The sequence below is a fragment of the Psammomys obesus genome, unplaced genomic scaffold (genome assembly GCF_907164565.1).
Source record: "Psammomys obesus unplaced genomic scaffold, mPsaObe1.curated_primary_1811, whole genome shotgun sequence".
NCBI lineage: Eukaryota > Metazoa > Chordata > Mammalia > Rodentia > Muridae > Psammomys > Psammomys obesus.
The window spans coordinates 945,425-969,480 of NW_026592732.1; the positions used below are offsets into that span (position 1 = coordinate 945,425).

Consider the following 24,056-nt stretch of genomic DNA (forward strand, 5'->3'; position numbering starts at 1 on the left):
CCGGGTGTAGGGCCTCACGCTAGGCCTTCCCACAAGTTTTGTTTTTGTTTTTCCAATTCATTTTTTTTTTGAGACAGGCCTTCAGAATGTAGCTTTGGCTGGCCGGGAACTCACTATGTAGACCAGGCTAGTCTTAAACTCACAGAGCTCATCTGCCTCTGCCGCCAGAGTGCTTAAGTGTCACCACCATACTTGGTCCACAAGAACTTTTACAAATCAGTGGACTTCCGGTGCAACAGTGCACCCGACTAGGGGCGGCCTCTTAGAGATGTGAGGCTTTCTCAAGGGGCATGTGGCACTGCTCCTGATGTCAGAGGATGGCACACGCTACCATCTTCTTACCAGTAAGGCTAACCCTGTACTGTGATAACAGCAAGGCCCTCCCAGAAAGGAATGAAGGGTTAAGATGTCCCTCCCCATCCAAAGGGCTACCTGACCACCACACCTGGGTTTTTCAAATAGAACAAGCCATCACGAAACACAAACAGACACAGACACACAGGTCCTAAATAATGACAGCTTACACCAACAGCCACAAACATGCACTGATTAGGAAGTGGGCTGATGACTAGCCATTTTTGGCATTATTTGGCAGCTGCCAGACTTCCTTGACTTCAGGGGCTTTTTATATCCATGGTAACTAACTAAAATTAAAGTGTACCAATAGGAGGCTACAGAGATGGCTCAGTGGTTAAGTAGTCACTGCTCTTCCGGCTCTTCCTGAGGACCCAGGTTCAATTCCCAGAACTCACAAGGTAGTTCCTAACTGTCCAGTTCCAGGATTCAGACACCCTCTTCTGGCATCCACAGGCCCTGTACACACAGTGCAGACACACATGCAAGCAAACAGCCACATATGTAAAAATAAAGTCTTTTAAAAAATGTAACCTCAGATTTGAGGCATGTACACCAGTTATGTACACAGAAAGGTCTGAGTACTTCAGACAGGTACCTTCTGCCCATGAAGCCACTTCATTTTTCCCCACCATGGCTGCCTGCCATGCTTGCTACAGGGCTAGGGACCTCTCAGAAAGCAAAGCAATTAAGAAAGAAATAGCAGATGGGCAATCACTGAGCATCACTCTATCCCTGCCCGCTGTCAGAGAACAAGGTCAGAAGTCACAGCCACGTTTGGTCTTACACACTTTTCTATGTTAAGAAGCTACAGATGAGACTGTGTCACATTAGGAACAACTGCTTTGGGACGTGTCAGGCGCTGAGCATCTGGGACACATTGATGAGTAAGGGACCCTGAACGCTCCCTCAGAAGGTCCTCTAATAGTAGAGCATGGTCATTTCCCAAACCACAGGAAACCTTGATTCAGTCTGGCTGGAGAACTAGGCTTTGGGAGTTATTTAAGCACCAAGGGCAATTCCAAAGTAAACCTTTTTCTGAGCAGGTATTTTCAGAACAGTGAGGTTCTAAGGTGACCGCTTAGCCTACTACCAGACACTCAATACAGAACTCAATGCTCCTACTTCCTGTCATGAAGCAGGGACCTCAATTAACTGGCTAGTATCCTCTGTTACTTAGGAGTCACACTGCTCCACAAGGGAGCAGTACTCTATGGCCTCAACCAATTTTCCACGTAAATGAAAACCGAAGGCCAGGACGAGCATATGACAGAAAGACAGGCCCCGGGTTCCCCACTACAGCGACTCTCGGGAGGTCCCAGAGCAGCTGTGGTGGTAACATGCTCTCTTGAAGCCTTTCCATGTAACTGGAGCTGAGGGGGTGAAGAGTCTAACACTCGATTAGCACAGCAGGCACAGAGGCTGACCCCACAGCTGCCTAACAGCATCTGCACATGAACCTGGGAGCTCCAACTGCTGGCCCCTGCCTCAGCACAATGAAACTCCATGCAACATGAGACAAAGGGACAGAAACTGGTCATGAAAAGAACAAGAACAAACCAGAATCAATCTGCACCTATGTCCCAGTGTTCACCTACTCCGGAAGAACTTCAACAGAAGTTGGGTTATAAATAAAACAGCAGGAATGGCAGTTTTCACATGAGAAAGCCATGAAAGGTGGAGGCAGAAGGATGAAGAATTCACAGGTTCATCCTCACGGAGGATAAAACCCTACCTCAAAAACAAACAAACAACAAACCCCCATCCCCCACAACTGTTAAAGGTGCTGGTATGGCTGAAGCTGTGCCCTTTTACAGACTGTTGGGTCCTCCTCCCACCACACGCTCCCCTCTGCGGTCTGTGCTCCTGCATGGCGCACTGTTTGGGCTGAGAGATGGGTGGGAGGAAGCATCATGCCCGCCTGACCTCTCAAGCCTGCCTCTGAAATGCAAGGTGCAGTGTTTGTTTCATCTGCCAGAGCCATGTGCCAAGATGATGGGGACAGATGAACTGGGGACAAGAAAGAACTGGGCATGGATTCTTCTGATGTTGGTCTGCTCTGACAGGAAGGATGTTGTTGCTGTTGGTCTGGGAGGGCTTGCCTGGACACCCTGTGAAACTGTGAAGTTACATGGTTATTCCTTTCATGGGGACGAGCGGGAGAGAGGCCAGTGACAGCACACACTTTACTGAAAAGTTCAAGCTGACGAAATACAATTCATCCAATAACACGACTCAAGCCTACAGAGCCCACAAGTTCACCTCACAGATGTGTCCTGCTTGAGGGGGAAGCAGTGGTCCTGTGTAGTTTAAAGTCAGCTCAGCAAATTCAAACATGGATAACACATGAAATGACATTATTAATACAATCAAGGGTAATGATGTTTTTCTTTCTGGTGCTGGAGGTAGAACCCAGTACTTATGCTGAGCAGGTGCCTGAACAATGAAGATGTGCCCTAGCCCTTGCCAAATACTGTTTCCTTTCAAAAATTATTTATCATTATCTTCATCATCAGCATCATCAGTGTGTATGTGTGTGTGTACAGGCGCGTGTCCTGTGTCCATACACACTGTGGGACATGTGTGGAGGTCAAGGATTTTTAGAAGGTGGTTTTTACCTTACACTGTGGGTTGTAGGTTTGCCACCAAGGGCTTTTAAAGGTAGATAATATTTTTAAAAAATAATTTATTTAATTTACTTTTATGTGCATTAGTGTGGTGCCAGATCCCTTGGAACTGGCGGTACAGACAGTTGTGAGCTACCATGTGGGTGCTGGAAATTGAACCTGGGTCCTTTGGAAGAGCAGCCAGTGCTCTTAACCATTGAACCACCTTGCCAGGCCACTAGATAAAAGTTTTCTATGTGAATATTTTATATGTAATATTTTTATACTCCGAGGTGACAGTGCCAGTGTAGTATGAAGCCCTTTTCAACAGCCTTTACTACCTTCAAATTGGCAAACCCACAGAAAAAAGGGGGGGGGGGGAAGCCAGGACTGTGGTGACACACAACTGTGATCCTAGTAAAGAGAAGGCAGACAAGGAGGCCAGCCTGATCTTCAGACCAGGGGTCAGGACTCTTCTTTCAAAACAGACTCAATTCGCTTTATTGTTCTTGTATAAAAACCCTTATACGATAGCCACAGCTACAGCCTGATGGGTCTCCTGAACAGACTCTGGTGTGGGCTTTCACAAGATGATCAGCGAATTCCTGGTAAGGAGACTTGGTGAACACAGCCTCTTTCCAGAGGTCAGGGGTCAGGTAGCTATAGGTCTTGGAGATGGCATCAAAAGTGGCCTCGACAAGGTTGCCCAGGTAACAGTGCAGCCCCTGGCTGATAGGTAGCCATCAACACTGGCCATCATCAGTAGCTTCTTGGGTACAGGAGCAGAAACGATGCCAGTGCCTCTGTGGGCAGAAATGAAACGCACCAACCCAGAGCCACAGTGGCCTGTCAAGATTTAGGACTCTTGGAGCACGTGTATGGCCGGGCACCAAGATTTATGCCACTCACTTGGGTCTCCCTGAGCCCTGTGGCCCTTCCACAAAGCAGGCCAGTTACTAGTGGTTATTGATCTAGTGACTAGTGGTGAACAGATGACTCAGCAGGGATTCTGCTCCAAGCACGGCCATACGCTGAAAGATTTATCAGGGCTCCAGAAGGTCTCTCTTAGCTACCCTGCCTCTTTTGATACAGGGTCTTTCTGTGTAGCTCTGATTGGAACCCAGAGGCCTGCCTGCCACTGCTTCCCAACTGCCAAGATTTAAGGTGTACAACCTACATTCTTTTTTATTTTTTTTTAATTAAAGATTTATTTATTTATTATGCATACAATGTTGTGTCTGCCTGTATACCTGCATGTCAGCAGAGGGCACCAGATCTCATTATAGATGGTTGTGAGACACCATGTGGTTGCTGGGATTTGAACTCATGACCTCTGAAAGAACAACCAGGGCTCTTAACCTCTGAGCCATCTCTCCAGCCCACACTCTACATTTTTAAGCTCAACCAATAATGCTTGGGAATTCAGTGATAAGTGCCCGCTAACGGACCTCCTCAAAGGTCCCTGAAAGCAGTTAAGAGAAAGTAGAGAGAAACAATGGTGTAAGACTGGAAAACAAAGAGACTATACAGAGCCTAAGTCAATAAAATGAAGTAAAATTTTGTTATCTCAAAAACAGAAAACCTTGAGGCAATTTTGCTTTGTTGTATCTCACCTACATGATCACAAGATATCTAAGCAATGTGACTGTTTTCTTACCTCAGAGCAGAGACCCTGAGAGTCTCTGATACCTGATCAGAATGCCAGGAATGATAACAGTATCAAATACTTGTTCCTATTATTAAATGTAATATGTGTCCCATATAAAACCCTCTTCCCTACTCTCCAGCCCTTTCCAGACCTAGGAGGTCACACAAACAAGCAGGCAACGCCAGAACAGCTGGCTGCACGCTAACGCCGGCTCCGTGTTGAGGACAGATCTGCTCCCACACACTCGGGTCTAGTCAAGGCCTCATGTCAGCCTCTTGACTGAGGCTGCAGCTGTCAGAGCACCTTCTCTGGTAACATCTCTGATTTCCAGAAAGCTCACAAAGCCAGCTCTCCTGCAAGCTCCCTGTGGGGAGTGGGAGGTGCTGTCTGCTGTGGTGGATGCTTACCTGTGGCTTCAATGTACTCAATGCACCTTTCAATAAAAATGGGGATCGGCTTCTCTGGAGTCACCACGGTTGTTAAGGGCACCCCAAAATAGTTACTCTCCCAGGTTGCCTTTGTGATGGATGGCCGGGGCTTAGGCTTTGGTTTCTGTTCAGGAAAGACAAAAGGAAGCACAAAAACAAGGTGAGCACCACACATATCGGCATAGTGTCTGCACATGGGCTGCAGACAGGAACTGGCAGCTGGTACACAGTGCTGAGAAGATTTCAAGCAAGACAAACAGGCCCAAATTTGCTCATCTCCCTAAAAGCATTTTAGGGCTCCAAATATCACACAAGATACTGGAAAGCTGTTACACAGTCACACCTTTAGGGTGAGAGTGCATTATTAGAACAGAGATGTTTATGAGAACCAGGCCAAGTTTACTTAATAAAGTTAACAACATAACGGCACTCATATCCTCCACCGGGGAAACATGCCGGAGTAAACAGGAAGTTTTCCAAACAATCTACATGGATGATAGATGGCATATACTCAAAGATGACTGATGTTGTGAAAAGATCAAACACGAGTGCAAAAACTAGTAATTTCCTCTTTCCGGAAAAGAGAGATAGTGATATTGATCAGCCTGGGGTTAAGTCCTGGTGTTTTCCACATTAGGAAATGGTAAAGCCTACTAACCAAAAAGACTAACATGACCCAGGCCCATGCTTGGAATTTCAGCCCCCACAAGGCTGAAGCAGGAATATCAACAGTTCCAGGCCATCCTGGGCTACATAATGAGCTATCAAATTACCCAGCCAGCCAGCCACCTATCCACCCACCCACCCAGCCTGCCAACCAACCAACCAACCAACCAACCAACCAACCAACCAACCAACCAACCAAACCAGAAGGGACAAGCAGCGACAGCCACTGCTTGTTTCCAAACAAGCCCCGTATGTACGCCCTTTAAAACCTCACAACCTTTCACTTTTCCAAGAAAAAGAAGTCACACAGGTCTAAATGACTAAGTGAAAATGCTTGATCACTAAAACTCACACCCTACAGCTGAGACAGAATGCCTCAAAATCACTCAAACTGTGCCCACCCAATCTTAAATTTTAGTACTTTTATTTTGAAGCTCATGTGGGAAGACAAAACATGTTTCATACCAATGGAAATTCCCCAAAGCCAAGGAACCAGGCTCAGAATGTCTACCTTTGTTATATTATCTACTAAAAGAAGAGGGCAACAGGACAGGGTCCAGTAAATTGGAGTGGCGTGTCTGTAGCAATCAGGTTTCATTTCCAAGTGGCTCAGCCCAATGCAGCAGGGCAGGTGCCTCCCCTCAACAATGTGTATGGGCCATAAACTTATTCAGAGATCTTTCCATAAAACCTGCAGAAGACATCCAACTGCCAGGTCACAGGTCAACCCTTTTCATTTTCATTCATTTTAGTGCTCTTTATAAGGGAGCATGTTCCTTCCCGTTTAGTCTGAGATTCTTTAATAACTTCCTGTGCAAACGTAGAGGAGTGGGAGTATGTTTTGGGATTAGAGAGGGTAGAGTCAAATTGAAAAGTACACTGGGCTGCTAACTGGAAATAAATCAAGAGGCAAAGAGAGCCCAACCATAAGCCTGCTAAGTGACTCAATGTGGAGGTCCACATATTCTAGTGGCTCGGCCCTGCCAAATACAAGCCATAGCTCTTGAGGTAAGTACGCACTGGCTTTGGGGAAAGCCAACTGATGGCTTCTGCTCTTTCTCTCTGGACAAATCTATAGGCTGCCCAGCAGTGTGTGATGCATGCCTGCAACATACACTTGCACAAAGCTCAACATAATGAATTTACGCTTTACTGCCAGGCAGGCACTACGTCCCAGCCAGTGCAACAGTGGCATGACGGCTATGGGGGTAACCAGCTGCTTTCTGATTGGCTCTGAGGCCTGCTCCGAAGGAGGGAGTTCTGATACAGTAAACCTGGTGAAAATTCCAGCATGAGTGAATGAAGGAAGGGCTCCTAAGGCTCCATCTTCTGTGGAGCCATTGACAACTGATGGCTTCTCAGGGGGAGTCATTTTCCTTCTGGCATGTGGATGCTGGTATGTTGCCCACATGCATGAAGGTAATGCCAATTATACCCTGTATATGAAAAAAATAAATTAATTAAAAAAAAAAAAAAGACAGCTTAGTGTGGTGGCACACGCCTTTAATCCCAGCACTCTGGAGGCAGAGGCAGGTTTGAGTTTGAGGCCAGTCTGGTCTACAAAGTGAGTCCAGGACAGCCAAGGCTACACAGAGAAACCCCGTCTTGAAAAGTCAAAACCAACCAAAACCAACCAAACAACAACAACAAACTAAAGTTAAAAAAAAAAAAAAAAAAAAAAGACAGGAAGGCTAAGTGGGTGGCATGGGTTGGAGAAGGTAGATATGATCAAGATACATTGTATATACATGCATGAAACTGTCCAGAGCCTGGAGTGGTAGCCCACACCTTTAATACTAGTACTTGGGAGGCAGAAGCAGGTAGATCTCTGTGAATTTGAGGCCAGTTTGGTCTGCATGCAGAGTCTAAAACAGCAACGGCTAGAGAAAACTTGTCTCAAAAAAAGACACGAAAAGAAAATGTCAAAGAATGTAAAATAAAATAAAATAAAATGAAATAGAGCCTGGTATAAGCCTTTTGTTCCAAAAGGCAGGAAGTAAGGGCAGGCAGCTCCCTGAGTTCAAGGCCAGCCTGGTTACACAGTGAGTCCAAGGTTAGCTAAAAATACATGGTGAGACTCAGCCCCAAATACCCCAATGCAATTTTCCTGCCGGTGATGCGGCTCAATTGACAGGATACCTGCCTGGCATGCTTAACATTATGGGTTTGATGCCCAGATCCACATAAAACCGGGTGTGGTGGTGCATGCCTTCAATCACAGCACTTGGAGGTGGAGCAAGAGTTCAAGGTCATTCCTGACTAGACAACAAGTTTGAGGCCAGGCCCTAACTATCTCACAAAAGAAAAGCAGATTTCGAGGTTTTCAATGTGACTGATGCTGTCAAGTACCCTCTCATCTCTGTCTCTATCCCGACAGCACCCCACTCACAGCGCTATGGACATGAAACTGCGGATGTACACTGGAGCAGCCTTGGGTCAACTAACACTCATTCTCCCTTTAAGCATCCCTGCCACCTAAAAGGCCAGTTCTGGAGTGTGATGACCATCTGCATTAAAACACTTCCATCAGTCCTACCAAATTTCTCTGTCAGAATGAAGACAGAACTATTTCTCAGTAAAACTGAAGCTTCCAAATCAACTGTTGCTAAGGCAAAGAGTGGAATCAAAAGGCAGGGATGAGCTCAATTCTCCCAGTCATCACTAGGATGCCTTCTGGTCCTAGTTCTATCATCTAGTCAAACTGAAACAACATGCTCCTCAGAACGGTGCTCAGGTGTATGCTACCAAGTTATTGGCTAGAGGCATTTGTTTCACCCAAGTACTTTCTATGCATCAAATTTTCTTTCTTTCTCCACAACTCCCACCCCCTTTGGTGGTAGGGCAGAGAAGTTGATAATAAGGCACCTGCTCCTAAGGCTGAGGACCCTTTTCTATTCCCAGAACTCACATGGTGGAAGAAGAAACACTGTTTGTGAAAGTTGTCCTCTGACCTCTAAAGGCACAAGACACGCCTGGGCCTACGCCAAAAACAATGGAGAAGGAGGAGCAAGAGGAAGAAGGGGGGAAAGGAAGAAGGGGAGGGAGGGAGGGAAGAGAGGAACCCTGGAGATGAGTACAAGGAAATCACATGTGGCAGGATCTGTGTGACTGCAAAACTTGTGCTTACACTACTTACTTGGGGGAAGTTCTCTGGACAGGTAGAATGAGCAAACAGATGCTGGAAAGGAGTGCAGGTACATGGACTAGCTGGAGAACTTTCTTTTGTTGTTGTTGTTTATTTATTATTTATACAACACACCTGAAGAGGGTACAGATCTCACTATAGATGGTTGTGAGCCACCATGTGGTTGCTAGGAATTGAACTCAGGGCCTTTGGAAGAACAGTCAGTGTTCTTAACCTCTGAGCCATCTCTCTAGCCCTGCTGGAGAACTTCTAAAGGTAACTGACACTGGTCTACTCAGAAGTTACTGGAGACTTCTGAAGATTTTACTTGTGTGTATGTTTTATCTTGCTCTTTATTGCTGTGATAAGACCACAGGCAACCTGGGGAGGAAATGGTTTTTGTTTGGTTACAACATCCCTATTACAGTTCATCATTCAAAGAAGTCAGGGCAAGAGCCTAGACATAAGAACTGAAGCAGAGACCACAGAGGAATGCTTTTCTTGTCTTGTTTACTTTCTTCCTTTCTTTTTCTTATTTTGGTTTTTGAGACAGGGTCTCACTAGGTTTCCAGGCTGGCTATGTAGAGCAAGCTGGTCTTAAACTCAAGAGATCCACTCGCCTCTGTGTACCACTATACCCTATACTAGTTTACTTCCTTATGTACCCCAGGACTACCTGCCCAGGGACGGTACTAACCACAGTGGGCTGGGCCCTTCTATATCAATCATCTGTCAAAAAAAGTTCTGTATGTAGGCTAATATGATAATTCTAATTCTCAGTTGATATTCTCTCTTCTCAGATGACTCCAGCATGTGTCAAGTTGATTTAAAAACAAAACCAACCAACCAACCAACCAACCAACCAACCAACCAACCAACCAACCAACCAACCAACCCAGTGTGTGTGCATGCATGCCCACTGATGCCAGAAAGGGGTGGTAGTGGTGTCAGATCTCTTGGAGGCAGAGTTACAGGCATCTGGGAGCCATGCGATGTGGGTGCTGGAACCTGAACTCTGATCGTCTGATGAAGCATTAAGTGCTCTTAACCTCTGAGCAATCTTTCCAGCCCCGGACACTCCTAGCACCCTATTACTATTACTACTTTAAGAGACAGTACCTCACAAAGTCCAGGCTGGCCGTAAGGTCCAGAATCCTCGTGCTTGTCCCCTCAGTACTGGATTTTACAAGCACCCGAGCCACTATGCCCAGCTTCTATCAGTCAATTTCAAGCTGAAAAAAGATGGGCCCTAAAGCAGTTATGTTTAAACAGTTACAAGCTTATTTTGTATATTTGTGCTGCAAAGATGAGAGCAGGATAAAGCTAAATTAGACTGCTTATCTCTTTCACCTCAAAGAGTCTAAAATCCAGTTCAACCCTTCAATTTCTGAATGTGGCAATGAAGATAGCATTTAGATAGTATCAATCCCCTTTGCCAAGTGACATGAATTTCACCCACCTCCCCACATGAACTCTCTTAAGATTTAAACTCTGGATTACAGAGTGTCAAACACAACCTTTAGATAACTGAAGGTCCTTCAGAGCACCACAAACTTAGAAAGGCACTCCTGAACATCTATTCTAAACCTTTCTCATTGGGAAGCCAGCCTGTGGAATGCCATGCCAAGAGCTGGGCTGGCTTCTGACACCTGAAGGGTTACTGTGCACGCTGTCGTTGGAAACGCCATTCTCCCAAGTGGTTTGCCAGACGTCTCATGTCCCCAGCCAGCCGCACGTCCCTCTTTAGGGAGTCACAGGGAGCACTACACAGCAGGTGCTCAACAGCCATCTTCTTTTGGGGTACTCACTTAGCAGGCCACACTGGAAAAAGCTAGGCGAGGGCAAGCCCTAGCATGACCCACACATCTGTGCCTTGAGCGGATAAAACAAGGCAACAGAAATTCCCCAGGAAGCAACCTAGGTGCTGAAACCTCAAAGCTGTCCTGCGAAGTAGAGGTATGTCAAGTCCCTCCCACAGTAGAGATCAGAGACCCTGCAAAGGGCTGTGAGCAACTGCCGCCAAAGCCCCAGCTACTTCTTCCAGGATGAAATGTCAACGGCCCGGGGAAAGGCCACTTCAGCTTGAGTCACCTCCCCTTTTCCTTTGAGATGGAATGAATAACGGCTCCACAGTTCCAGACCTCTTGGTTTCCTTAAAAAACAAGCTTAAAGCTGTCTGTATGAGCTCATACTTGCAGTCCTAGCACTTGGGAGACAGAGGCAGGAGGAGGACTGCCCAAATCTGAAGCCAGCTTAAACAGGATAGTAAAAGTTTGTCTTGAAAAACAAAACAAAAAGCACTCAGCGTCTTCCAGCCCTTCTTGCATTCATCACCAATACTATGATTTTCCAGTGAACAATTATTCTCTCATTTTCCCAAGAGAGCTTCAAAAGGGCCCTTTCAATTAAGTTACCCATGCTCCTGGCACTCATCAGCTTAGAGCACCTTGATTTAGGCCAAAACAGGAAGGAACACAAACCCTGGCCTTCCCACCATCTAATCCACCCGTGTGGAAAGAGAAGCCACTTCTGTCAACCCACTGCAGAGTGAAGGAATATGGCAAGCCTAGCAAGCCTCCATCCTGGGCAAGCCTAGACTCTTGAGACTTAATTCTTGGGACAGTACAGCTATGGGCAAGGTAGATGAGGCCCATGGGTCCAGGTACAGTCCAGGCACACTGACTCTGGCTTTCCCAGAGCTGGAGGTCTGACCTTTGAGAGGAGGGATGATTTCTGACTGCAACAGACCTCACCTGGGTCCTACAGAGGTATTTTGGTATAAGCAGGTGGTGGCTGGCTTAGTGGAAGCATCAGAACAATTCTTTGTCCTTTGAAAAAGAAGATCTGGGCTCCCTGTTTTATTTACGGAATAGGTATGTCCAAGCTAAAGCAGATAGTTAAAAGATTGTCTATTTTTATCAGCAAAAACACACTACCGAAGTTTTTCAGGCTTAGAATAAACTAAGGAAACCAGGCATGATGGTACACATAATCCTAACACTCAGGAGTCTCAGGCCTGAGTTTGAGGCCAGCCTGGGCTACACAGAGACTGCCTCAAAAAACCACAACAAAACTGAAATCCACTGGCATGAGTTTAAAACAACTTCTTGAAGTTTCAGTTGTTAATACAGACCCCGATGCCTATTCTGGCCCTACTTAACAAGCCTCTGAAGGCGGAAACAACAGCACCATGTTCTTAGGAGGAACAGCATAAAGAAATAGATTTACTAACCTACACCCTGTTAGGATGAACACACTGAACGGCTCGCTGGTCTCAACGTGCATATGAACAGTGAATACTAGCAACCTCCCTGCAAATGGGGGTGGCTAGAAGACTGGCCTCAAACTCTCAACCTGTTCTACTGCACAGTGGTGGTGAACCAGGAGGGTAAGAGGTTCACTTGTTTGTTTTTGAGACAGGGTCTCAGGTAGCCAGACTGGCCTCCAAGTCACTATGGAGCTAAGACTGGCCTTGAACGGATGGGTCTACCTTCACCTCCCAAGTGTTAGAATTACAGGCAGGTACCTCCATTCCCTGCTGGGAAGGTGTTTAACCTCTCTGGGCCTTAGTCACCTCATTTCTAAGACGCTCTGAGCCAGCCAGCTGTAAAGAAGTAAGAAAGACTTGCAGTCCTACCCTACTGAGACCACACCTGTCCCCATGCCTCCCCCAGAGTGGCTCAGATCCTCAAAATGTGCTCCAAAATATACTCACCTATAAAATAAAGGAAGGGGTTCCCTTAAAAAACATAAGCTAGCATAAACCTGCTGGCTTGCTCTCTGTTACTTGGCATCACTTCCCAGCACACGCTACACACTGTACCCACAGGAAAAGACTCTGCTTCCCCTCCCCACTCTACTTCCACACCGTATCCCCACGAACCCTCCATCTTTAGTTGCCTGCCTGCCTGGTACCTCCTCCATGTTATCTTTAAATTACCAATTCCTTAGGGAACGTTTCTAGACGTTGCAGCCAAGGGTAAACATTGTTCAAGAACTCCTCAATATCTAGTACCTCCCCGCCGGGTAACACTTAAAAAAGTACATATGCGCTTAAGCTCGGAAGCAACCACCAAGGAACGCTAACCAGCAGATTTGGACACCACAAACACCAGGCAGGACATGAGTGCCCACTGATGGCCTGGCACTGAACCAACATTGCTATTTTAAAGGGCGAAGGTGCTTGCACATGGAAGCCGAAGTACTTTCTTTAGAAGACTAACAGTTTTAAAAATTGAAATTTCAAAAGATTTACTTTTATGTGCATGTGTTTTGCCTGCATGTGCCTCTTCTTAACCACAAGCCGTCTCTCCAGCCCCAGCAGATCTTTTTTCAGAAGTCAGAAAATCATGTTAGTCTTGCTTTTAAAAAGGCAGTTTCGTGTGGCCCACATTAGCCTCAAAGCCACTATGTACCAAAGATGTTCTGGGCTCCTGAGCCTCCTACTCTCAAGCGGTAGGCATAGCAATTCAGGTATCTGGTCATAGAGCTCACTCAGTAGGACTCAGCTCAGAAGCACACACTGAGTTTTTCTGTCATGTTACAAAGAGCTCTTATCACATTCCACTTGTCTGTCAAAACCAATATCCCTCCTAGGGCTGTGGGCAGTCCAACTCCCCAGCTGGTTTTCATTCACACTAGAAACTTTAACTCCGTTCTAGGCCTCACAAAATGAGAGCTGTGTCCACACAAAGCCACAACAACCAGCCAATTCACTGAATCCAATGAAATAAGCCAATTCACTGGGGGACACAAACTGTCAAACTGGTTACTTGGTGCCTTATAGACCAAACAATGCGTGATTCAAACAGTTCACTTTTTAATAGGTTGTCTTGTCATGTGGCTGCTACATCAAGTGAAAGATTTTCTTTATCACTGTTTTGTCTTTTTATTAAACACAAGAGTAAGGATGTTTCTGACAGAAGAGTAAATAGCCAATGTCTAGTCTTTAAATTGTGGTCAAACACACCAAATTTCATCGAACTGAATGAGCCCCCAAGGCCACAACTGTGGAGCAAGGCACTGCAGCCTGCTTTTTGGCTTTAAAATAAGAGTCGTTGGTCCCAATCTCATCTTTGTAAATGCACAGCCTTGGGAGACAGAGACATGAGCAACAGCAGCCTTAGACAAAGCTCTATTCACAGCCGCCCAAGTGCAGTCTTGGGGTTTCAATTTCATTCAGTTGAGTGTGGAAGGCTCCCACTGAGGGTGGGCTGCTGAATGGTTCCGTTGGGAAAAGGACCCAAGAAGGAGCACTGGCATTACAGTCTGCACTTTCATTAAAAGAGATCAAAGTGTCCCTCTGACTATAGTAAGGTATTAATCTAGCAAATTAGCAAGAGTACTGAGTACTTTTTTTTTTTTTCTTTCTATCACATTGGTACCCAGAGCAGAGCCTCTCTTCATTAAGGTGGTTGCCAGGGTGAGCACAGAACATGCAGCTGAATCACTGTGGCTTTAACCTTCCACCAAAGAGGAAGTGGTGTGGTTAGGGGAACCACAGCAGTCTTCTCCCTGGGTATAGTGCCATGCTCCACCTGCTGCTGGGGCATTTCACCTTATGCCTTGCTTCAGCCCAAACTTCTGGCCTACGATACTCAGCCCTTTGAGGACGTTCCCTTTTACAGAGAACGGGCCAGGAGAGACATCAGGTGCTCAAGGTCCAAATGAGATAGCAGGGAGTGGGGATCTGAACCTAGGACTGCATTCCCGGGGATACCTACTATACTTGAGCTAGCCTCACACGAGCTCCTCTACAGGTTTTCCTTGGGTGGGCAGATGACTCTTTCATAGCAAGTACGTAGATCTGGCTGCCCCATCTGGGTGCTATGGCTTGGGCCAGAAGGGGTGGGAGGGGGGCACTTCCCCACCAGTATGGCCTGCAGGAAGATCTGAGCTGCTTTCTATGACCAGCGTGCTTTCCCCCTCACTTCAAATAAATGTTGTTACTGCTTTGCCATGCCAATAAAAATCAAAGGATAAATCCCACACGGAGGGTGGCTTGCATTCTCTGCCCTGATGGTATCTTGTTCTTCCAGTAAAACAAGTGTCAGTCTGCACTCCCAATGGCAGCAGTCCTAACAGGAGGCCTGCTCTGTGGCAAAGGCTTTCATTCTCTTTGCAGGGATGGATGACAAAGCACCACTCTCCATGTCAGGGAACACAATGCTACCGTCCACCTACTCTTTCCTAAGGATACTCTGAAGATGACTGCTGGCACACCATGGTTCTTGGGCCAGAGGAATCAGTTCTGTCTGATTTGGAGAGGCATGGCCTGTATAACTTAAGACAGGCTAGAAACTGGTACTTCACGCCTGATCCAGAAGCTGGGAACATGTCTGGTCTTCAGCAGAGACACAGCTCAAGATGCAGAGAGTAGGTGTTTCTACTGAGTAAAGTCTTGCTAAAGTGTGTGGCCTAGAAATCATGGTTTGTCAATTAAAACCAACCAACGAACAAACCTATTTATTTTTATTTTTTTGAGAAAGGCTCCAGGCTGGCCTTAGATCCGGTAGGATCCTCCTGTCTCTACGGCTTTAATGTGGGAAATATAATGAGGACCACCACACTTGGCTTTATGTGGTGCTTGGACTGGAACGCAGTGCTTTTCGAAGGCTTGACATACTCTCTACCAAGTATCCCCAGTCTGGGAGCATGTTTTCAAAGCATCGTTTGCAGTGTTAAAAATATTGCCAGAAGTCAGAAAGACTTATAATTCAGTGTGCTATTACACCACCTTCCTAATTCCCAGGTGTGCCGAACACCCCCACAAATCAGAAGACTGTCAGTATTCACATAAGCTGTTCTAGCAATAGTTTTTAACAGAAGTGGAGGAGGGAAAAAACCAATAATGTTTAAAATGTTCAGATTCTGTATCATTAAACAGGAGAGCTTTGGAAAAACACAGGAGGTTGGTTAGGTTTCTAAGTAAGAACTACTTTCACCGGATCTTCCCTCCAAGTTCTGAAGAACAAAGTCTAAGAGGCAGCACGGACCCCAAGTAAACTAAATGGGAAGAATGTAGTGAAAGGAGATAGGGGCCCAGAACCCCCACAGCACTGCTCTGCCCTCTCTGACACAGACAAGAAGGCTGTGGAAGCCCTGGTCAGCAGTGACTGAGGAGCACCCTACATGTCCAGGGTCACACTGGTGTCACGCTCTTCCATCTCCTAGGGCCATGGGCTACCATAATGGCCTCTCTGCTACCTCTCAGGGCTCCAGATTATACTCCAGATGGTTCTGATATGGTGTGTCTAAGGCATTCATTTCTGCAGACTGCGTCCTCCAAGGTCCTCATAAAGCCTCACAAATGGCTGCTGTCTGCTACCTCCTGGCAGGGAGTGGGGAAGTGAGCACCTTCCTGTGTTTAATGCTGGCCAATTATATCCCTGCTAGAGTCTCACCAAGAAGCCATCCTCTGATCATAACAGTACTCCCCTATAAAAGGAGAACTGGGGAGTGGGGGGAGGGGCTGGGGGAAATACACTCTTTGTCACAGAGTCTAAGCCTAAGAGGACAGGGCATTGCCTTCAGCTCTCTGCCTCACAAACACCAAGCTAAAGTCTTCAGCAAAAAGGCATTTCATCTGCTGCGGCATTAGGGCCAGGCCCGACATGGAAAACACTACTAGTAACTTCTTCCCTCCCTTGCTGCTCTCTGCCCCTGCCACACCTGTGGTCCCTGAAGTTCAGAGTCTCACTGTTGGAAGCAATGACTGCAGAAAAATGAAGTAAGGGGACATGTAGAATCTCATTTTATAAATACAGAGAACGCCCAGGCTGACTTTTTCTGTTGTTTTTGCCATGTCAGCACTTTCACAGATTTGCGTCTGTAGCGATCCGCGCTAATGTAAAAGGCAGCACACCTTGTGATCAGCTTGGGAAAGGAGAAGCATCTGAGAGCCATATAGAAGATGCTCAGGACAAAGGGTGCAGATCTGCAATCTCTCAGGGAGGAAAGAGGGCCCCTGGCTTGCCTCCTTGTCAGCACACTGAAGGGCTCTACTGCTCGCTTGAGTAGTCAGGGTTCTAGACAAAGGCAATCCCAGGATACCAATCCAAGGCATGAACTACATGAGACCTGCCAGCACTAGGTATCTAATACACAGGGTGACCCTTAACCCGAGGCCAAAGAATGCATGTACCCTCATGCTTAGGCGCACTCACATCCATTTTTTTTTTTTTAAACAAGTTGTCCTTGAATAGATGTCATCATCAGCCAACTCTTACCGAGATGCTGTGCAAAGCCCTCCTGACTCATCCTAAATCAGGTCTTACCTTGGTGTTCCTCCTTAGACTTCGAAGGATATTCCTCCTCCTGGGGTCCTCATCTGTTTCATATGGAATGACAGCATTGTCCCCTTTATAACCCTGGGATGCCTGATCCTCCTCTTTCTTCCGGATGGGCCCCAGCTCGTCATCACTCCCAACACTGAAGCTGGTGCGGTAGCTGGCAAACCGCCCCAGCCGCGTGCATCTCGTCCTGTAGAGCACAGGCTTACTCACAGCAGAGACTTTGCGGCCTCGCTCTAGAGAACTCGTGTCCATTTCACTGTCAGAACCATTGCCACTGCCATTGGACTGGGCTTTGTTGATGTTTCGAATGGTGATGATCTTGCCTTGGGTGCTGTCGTGAGGCACCGAGTATATGTTTTCTTCCTCATTCCTCGGCTTGACCACAGCATCCATGGGCTCTGCATAGTCAGAAGGATCAAACCCATCCTGAGGCAGCCAGGCGCTGGAAGACACTGACTTCCTCTGTCCCTCCCGATGACCCTGGTCTAGGTAAGACAGCTCTTTTGTGATCTCAAAGTGGACAGGAGGCTTTGGTCTGACTGGTGGAGGTACTTTGTTGTTCAGTTTACTCTCAAAATTGCTCATTATGAAAGACAGCCCATCATTCCCCTCCAGTTCCATAGAGAACTTGGAATGGTCTTTGGACAGGGAGGGCAAGGTTGCATCTTCCCGAAACAGGTGGTACGATGGGGGCTCCACATCTTCCTCTGAGTCCTGCAGGTTTGAGTTGCAGAGCGGCGAGCCGGCCCGGGGGGAGTTGAAGACCTCTTCCGTGGTGCTGCAGGCCTCGGCAACGTTATCGTACATGTGTGTGGCCTCGATTATGTTCTTCTTCTCCACCACGTCTTTAAAAAAAGGATGGAAGATATCAAGTTTATGCTGGGGCTGGCTACAAGGGATGCTTGTGAATCTCCCATCAATTTCTTGTGCAATTTCCTCCCCCTCTGTCAGCTGCTCTCGACTTAAGTCATTGTCCAGAACATCGATGGCGCCATCAGTGAGTGCGACAAGCTGGATGGGAATAATGTCCTGCACTTCACACAGAAAGGCACGTAACATTGCCAAGGAGGCCTTCCTTTTGGCTGAGTAAAAAACAATGTATCCATGAACCAACCGGCTCTTTCGGATGCTGAAGGAGGAATGGTATGAAAGAACAGACAGCTCAATGCGCTTCTTGTGTAGTCCAATCGGAAGTTCAAGTAAAACAGAGTTGCTGCTCCCACAGTGGGAAGATTTACAAGTTTGAGACTGCAGGACAGGAGAGAGTATGTCATCTGCACTAAAGGGATCACCACACATCAGACACATGACAATTCGAAGGTCCACATCAGCCAAATCTTTGATACTAGCAGTGGAGCTGACCAGGTTTAAGTTGCGCTTAGAGTCTAGGAGTCCCTTCAGAACTTGACTGATCTGCTTCTCATTAATGTTGCGCCCATAACCAATGCCAGCAGAAGCGGGATCAAGAAAGACACACTGCAGTTTGCTAGCAATCTGCTGGCCTTGCTGAATCAAGCTGTGTAGAGTCTCTCCACTTGTGTCCCCTCTCTTGTTAACTAAAATTAAGGTCAAGGGGAGATGGACTAAGTGATTATCCCGCCTGCCCAGTGTGGACTCTCTGCTTTTCTCTATACTCTCCACCACATAGGACAAGGACTCCTTTGAATTGTAAAGGCAGAGGCAGCCATGGGGTTGGAAAGTTGGTGTCTGGAAAGAGTTCACAGGAAGCCTGACATTCCCCTCTATTGGTCTCAGAGAAAGTTCATACATTTTACCATCTATTACATACTTGTCATCATTTGTACAAAGAGCTCGAATTTCATTGGCCAACTCTCGGGCAAGGCCATCTTTGCCTAAGATAACCAAATTGATCCTATCAATATTGGGGTCAGACAAAGAGTTCTTCTGATTCCTATCAGATGGCCGAATAAAACGAGAACTGATCAAGTGTTCAATCTTAGCATCTACACAAGCTGGGCAGCTTGGGCACGTCTCCTTCGTGGGGTGGTACACGAAATGAATGTGTTTCAGAATGAGAGCATCACGCTCTGCCTGGAGCTTCTGCAATGCTTTAAACCGTTGCTCTTCCCCCAGAACATCCTGGATGACACCCATCTTTTCCTTGCTGGGCTTAGCATCCAGCTCCAGCTCATAAAACAATTCCGAGTACTCTAAAAGCAACTCTTGGAACTCTTCTTTTGCTCGGTCTATAATCTGCTTTTGGTGCTTGCCATAGATGTCCATGTACACAGATTCTTCCAGCCACTGGTAGAAGTCTTCATTCATAATAAAACTACGAGCCTCTTCCCAAGGTTTCCCAGGAGTTATGAAAGGAGAGGTCTCCAGGTTTTCTTTGAACGCCCTTCTCATCTCAGCTCTCTTCCTCTCGTTCCTCAGTTTCTCCAAGTGGGACTCATACAGCTGCTCAGCAGGGACGGTGTCCATCAAGTCAAAGGGAATCCGCTCATTTTCCATGTTGTCGATGTGGCTGGTGGCATCCCACGGTGTCTCTTCAAGGACAACAAACCACTTTAAGAACTCTGGCTTGGTCTCCAACAGCTTTTTCGCTTTGATGCAGCTCAGGTGGTCCACTTCATCTAGGTTAGGTATGAGGGCTTCAAAAGCCAGCGGCAGGGCTGCCAGGTACAGCTTTCTCCGGCGCTCGATATGCTCGTGCTTGAGGCGGTGGACATGCTGCAGGAAGAGCTTCTTGGCCTTCTGTGTCCCTTCCAGGTAGACGTAGTCCTGGTACTCAGGAGAGGCCTGCATCTTTCGGCTGACACTCAGCCAGTTTTCATTGTGATTCTTCACAATGCGGCTCACCAACCACTCATACTTATCCTTTGCCGTAGCTATCTGCTGACTCTGCTGCTTGAGGGCTTCAAAGTAAGGGATGATTTTTGTCTTCCCTCGACTCTTGTCGATGAGCTGCACTAAGGTGCTGAAAGCCAAGTCCACATTCACGTTGGACCTTGCTGAGGTCTCTACAACCTGGAGGTTCTTTTTGCTTAAGGCAAAAGTATGTGCATCTCTAATGTACCGCTCAACGCCCTCATCACACTTCGTCAGAACTACCACTATGGGCTTTTTTGTTTTTGCAAGCTGATTGTAGAGATTGGAGACAAACTTGAGCTGGTCATCAAAGTTCCTGTTCATGCCCCTGCTAACGTCGATGCCCAGAAGGAAACCGTCAACCAGCAGCTTTCCATCTGGCATCTGTTTCTGCTCAAAGTCCTGCTCCAGTCCCAGCTGGTCAGTGCAAAAATACATGAGTTTTTCAGCTGATGCGAGCTTGGTGGCTGCAGCTCTCTTGATATAGGGCTGCAGGGCTGTGCTGCGATGAGGTTGAAAAGTCTGATCGTCGATGAACTCAGTCTGTTCCACAATGTGCATCTTACATTCCACACAGTCCTCCAGGGAGCGGCTAACTTCTCCCCAGTACAGAAAGTGGTCATTATTGACCACCCGCCCACCAAAGTCACTGGTGCTGAGGACAGAAGTGTGGTCCAGGTGAAACTCATCAGCACTCGGACGCACAAAGCGGTTACATAGACAAGACTTCCCAATGCCGCACTGGCCCTTCTCCTTCTCAGTCCCGGACAACCCCACCACGCTGATGTTGTAGGTGGGGATGCGGACATCTTGCTTTCTTGCCATCATCATCTTCCAAACATCCTGCCACAATCAGTCACTTCCGAGATCAGATTGGTGCTCTGCTGTAGAGTGAAAGGTCTTCTCAGCAGCGCCAGTGGAGACCGGCTGCCCAGGCAGCACAAAAGTCAGGTCCCATAGTGTTCTAAACCAGTACGATGTCAGCTCTTACTACTCATCGCCAAACAGCCAACATGTCTGCCTAAATGAAGGGGTAAAAAAAGAAAAACCATCAGGATCCAAACTATTTTAACTACTGAACTGCAATATAAGTAATTTTTAACACAACAAATATTTAGTGAACCTAATGTCCTCGTGTGCCAGGCCTTATGCTGGGCGAGTGAATAAGGCTGACCATCAAGTTGTCTAGAGGAATCAGAGGGTAAAGGGATTTGCTACGTAAGCCTGAGAACCCAAGTTCCATTCCTAGATTCCACAGAGAAAGAAAGAAGCAATTTCCGGAATCGGCCTCTACCTCCCACACAAATGCTGTGGCATGTACATGCCTATGCAGGAACAGTTATTCACATCCCTCATGTACAATGATAATGGAAACAACAAAAAGGCTAATACCAGTGTGTTTTCAAACAGGTAGAGTCCTGTCTGAAAGACCTCAACAGGAGGATATAAATAAGGAGAGTATAAAATGCTAAGGTGGTAAGTGAGGACTCGGGAGGAAATGTGGCTAACTCTAAGGTTAAATACAAGATGGGTCAGAAATGTCCCTTTGTTTTGTTTTTTGAGACAGGGTTTCTCTGTAGCTCTAGCTGTCTTTGAACTCAGCCTCCGTCTCTTCAATTACTGGGGTTAAAAATGTGTGTCACCACACCTAGCTGAGTCAGAATACCTTACACAAGAAAAAATAATGGGACATCTCACAAGGACAATGGTGTCGTCTTTAAGGAGCTCCTATGAGTAAGGTCTAGGATAATCTGAGAACTAGTGGAATTACACAGTAACGCATTACACCTCACTGAAAAAATATCAATTACAGTCCATACAGTCGGCTCAGGTAAGAGTCATGACCGAAGGTTAAATGTAGGGAACTCTTGAAGGGCAGCATGTTGACAGCTGAGTCAAGTGCCTCCTGAGACTGCTTACTGATTACTGGGAAGAGAAGCCCTCAACAGCAATTGCAATGGGGAAAGCAAACAACACCTTCACTAGGGCATCAAAATTCATATCCACAGTGCGGTGTGGAAGCACTTAGGAGACTGAGGCAGAAAAAGCAGTGGGTCAAGATTAGCCTTGACTACAGAGAGGGAAGAGGGAGGATAGAGGATAAAGGAGGAACGAAAGAATAAAGCTGGAAGACTCAATCTTGCTTTCAAAACTTATTACAAAGCAACAATCAAAACAGTCCTGTAGTAACATAAAGACAGACCAATGGAAAAGAAACAGAAAGCTCACAGCTAAATTCATATATATCACTGAGTCTTTTTTTTTTTTGGGGGGGGGCATGGTTTAAGACAGGGTCTCACTTACGTAAACCTGGAACTCATTATGTATAAAACAGTCTGGCCTTAAACTTACAGTGATTGCCTGCCTCTACCACCATGCCTGGCTGGCTAAATGACTTTTGACAAGGATGCTGAGATCATTCATTGGGGAAAGGACAGACTTTTTACCAGTTGATCCTCGGAAAGATCGATCTTCACACTGGAAAGGATGGAGGTAGGTCTTTATCTACATCACATACAGAAGCTAATCTCAGGGTTGGGGATGGAACTCAGATGTAAAAGTACTTCTTTGGCATTTGCAAGGCACTGAGTTCAACTTAGCAACAAAAAACCAGTTGTGCGGGGTGACGATCAAGGTGGTGCACCCTTTTAATCTCAGCACTTGGGAAACAGAGGAAGGCAAATCACTATGAAGTCAAAGTCAACTCCATCCACATAGAGTTCCAGGGTCTCCAAGACTACAATCTCAAAAAATTAAAACAAAAAACAAACCCAACTAACAACCAACCAAAACCCAAGTCTGAATGGATCAAAGACCTAGAACTACAAAGCACAGAAGAAAATCTAAGGCCAAAGAAGAAAACCTAAGGCCAAAGACTCCCATGAACACTGGTGTGTGGTGCAGAGGTAAGCACTGGCCACCAGGCCCATCACACACGATGTAACCCATCAAGTCCATCTCCTGACTGCACAGGCACACTGCAGCACACATGCATGCACGCACGCACGTTTATGTGTACATACACAATATACACACTTAATGCTGAGGAAGAGTCAACAGGAGACTTAACAGAGTATTTTATCTCAAGAGTCGTCAGAACTAGAAAGTATAATAATGCTGGTTGCCATGGCTGAAGGAAGGAGTGAACAGGGACCCACATTCACATGTGAAAGGAAGTCACAGGGATGGGTGGGTGGTGGTATTGGCTACATTTTAACAGTCTGAACACTTACGAACTGTGTACTAAAAATGGCTAAGATTATAATTTTGTGTTACACCTCTTTTACACAGTAAAGTCAATGGGGGTGAGGGGATGTGCAGTTCAGTGACAGAACACTTGACTAAGAAAAATACAGCAGAAACCAATAATACCAGTATATATGAAATGGATGGCTATAAAGTATCTCTACTTTTAGAGAAGTCATGCAAAAGTATTTTTGGGGGAAAGAGCCAAAATAAATGCAAATGTTCACGGGGAAAAAAATCCGTTTGAGAGTGAATAATAATGCCAATGAGGGACTAGGGCTGTGGCTTAGTTAGCAGAGTACTAACTAGTATGAGCGGAACTCTGGTCTTGATCCTCACCGTCCCCCACACCTCACCCTATAATCCTAACACCTGAGAGATGCAGGCAGGAGATCTGGCTATGCAAGGTAATAGCCAAAACTAGTTTCAGGCTAACACCTGAACCTTTCAAGGCCACATGAGAACCTTCCAAAATACTTTGTTTTCCCAGCAAACAAACCACTGCAGAGGAATAAAATGTTAATAGGTAAATCTAGATTATGTATGTATGCTGGTTAGTTTTATATCAACACAGGTTATCTGGAAGGAGGAAACTTCAATTGAGAAAATACATCCATAAGATCTGACTATAAGTCATTTTCCTAATAAGTGATTGATTATTAGGGCCCAGCCCACTGTGGGTGCCTTCCCTGGATTGGTGGTCCTGGGTTCTATAAGAAAGCAAGCTGAGCACATCATGAAGAGCAAGCCAGCAAGCAGCACTCTCCATGGCTTCTGCATCAGCTCCTGCCTCCAGGTTCCTGCCCTGTCTGAGTGCCTGCCCTCACTGCTTTCCATGATGGACTGTTATGTGCAACT

General features: G+C 46.4%; 1 protein-coding gene across 1 annotated transcript in view; it reads right to left on the reverse strand.

The window, feature by feature from the left end:
• Arhgap35 (Rho GTPase activating protein 35) overlaps positions 1–24,056 on the reverse strand; it is a 104,902-nt gene that overhangs the window by 37,110 nt on the left and 43,736 nt on the right. The window contains exons 2-3 of the mRNA XM_055615662.1: positions 17,103–20,973; positions 5,016–5,160 (exon numbers count right to left, since the gene is read on the reverse strand). Coding sequence (XP_055471637.1) covers positions 5,016–5,160; positions 17,103–20,783 — 3,826 coding nt within the window. The 5' untranslated portion in view covers positions 20,784–20,973. The remainder of the gene's footprint in view (positions 1–5,015; positions 5,161–17,102; positions 20,974–24,056) is intronic.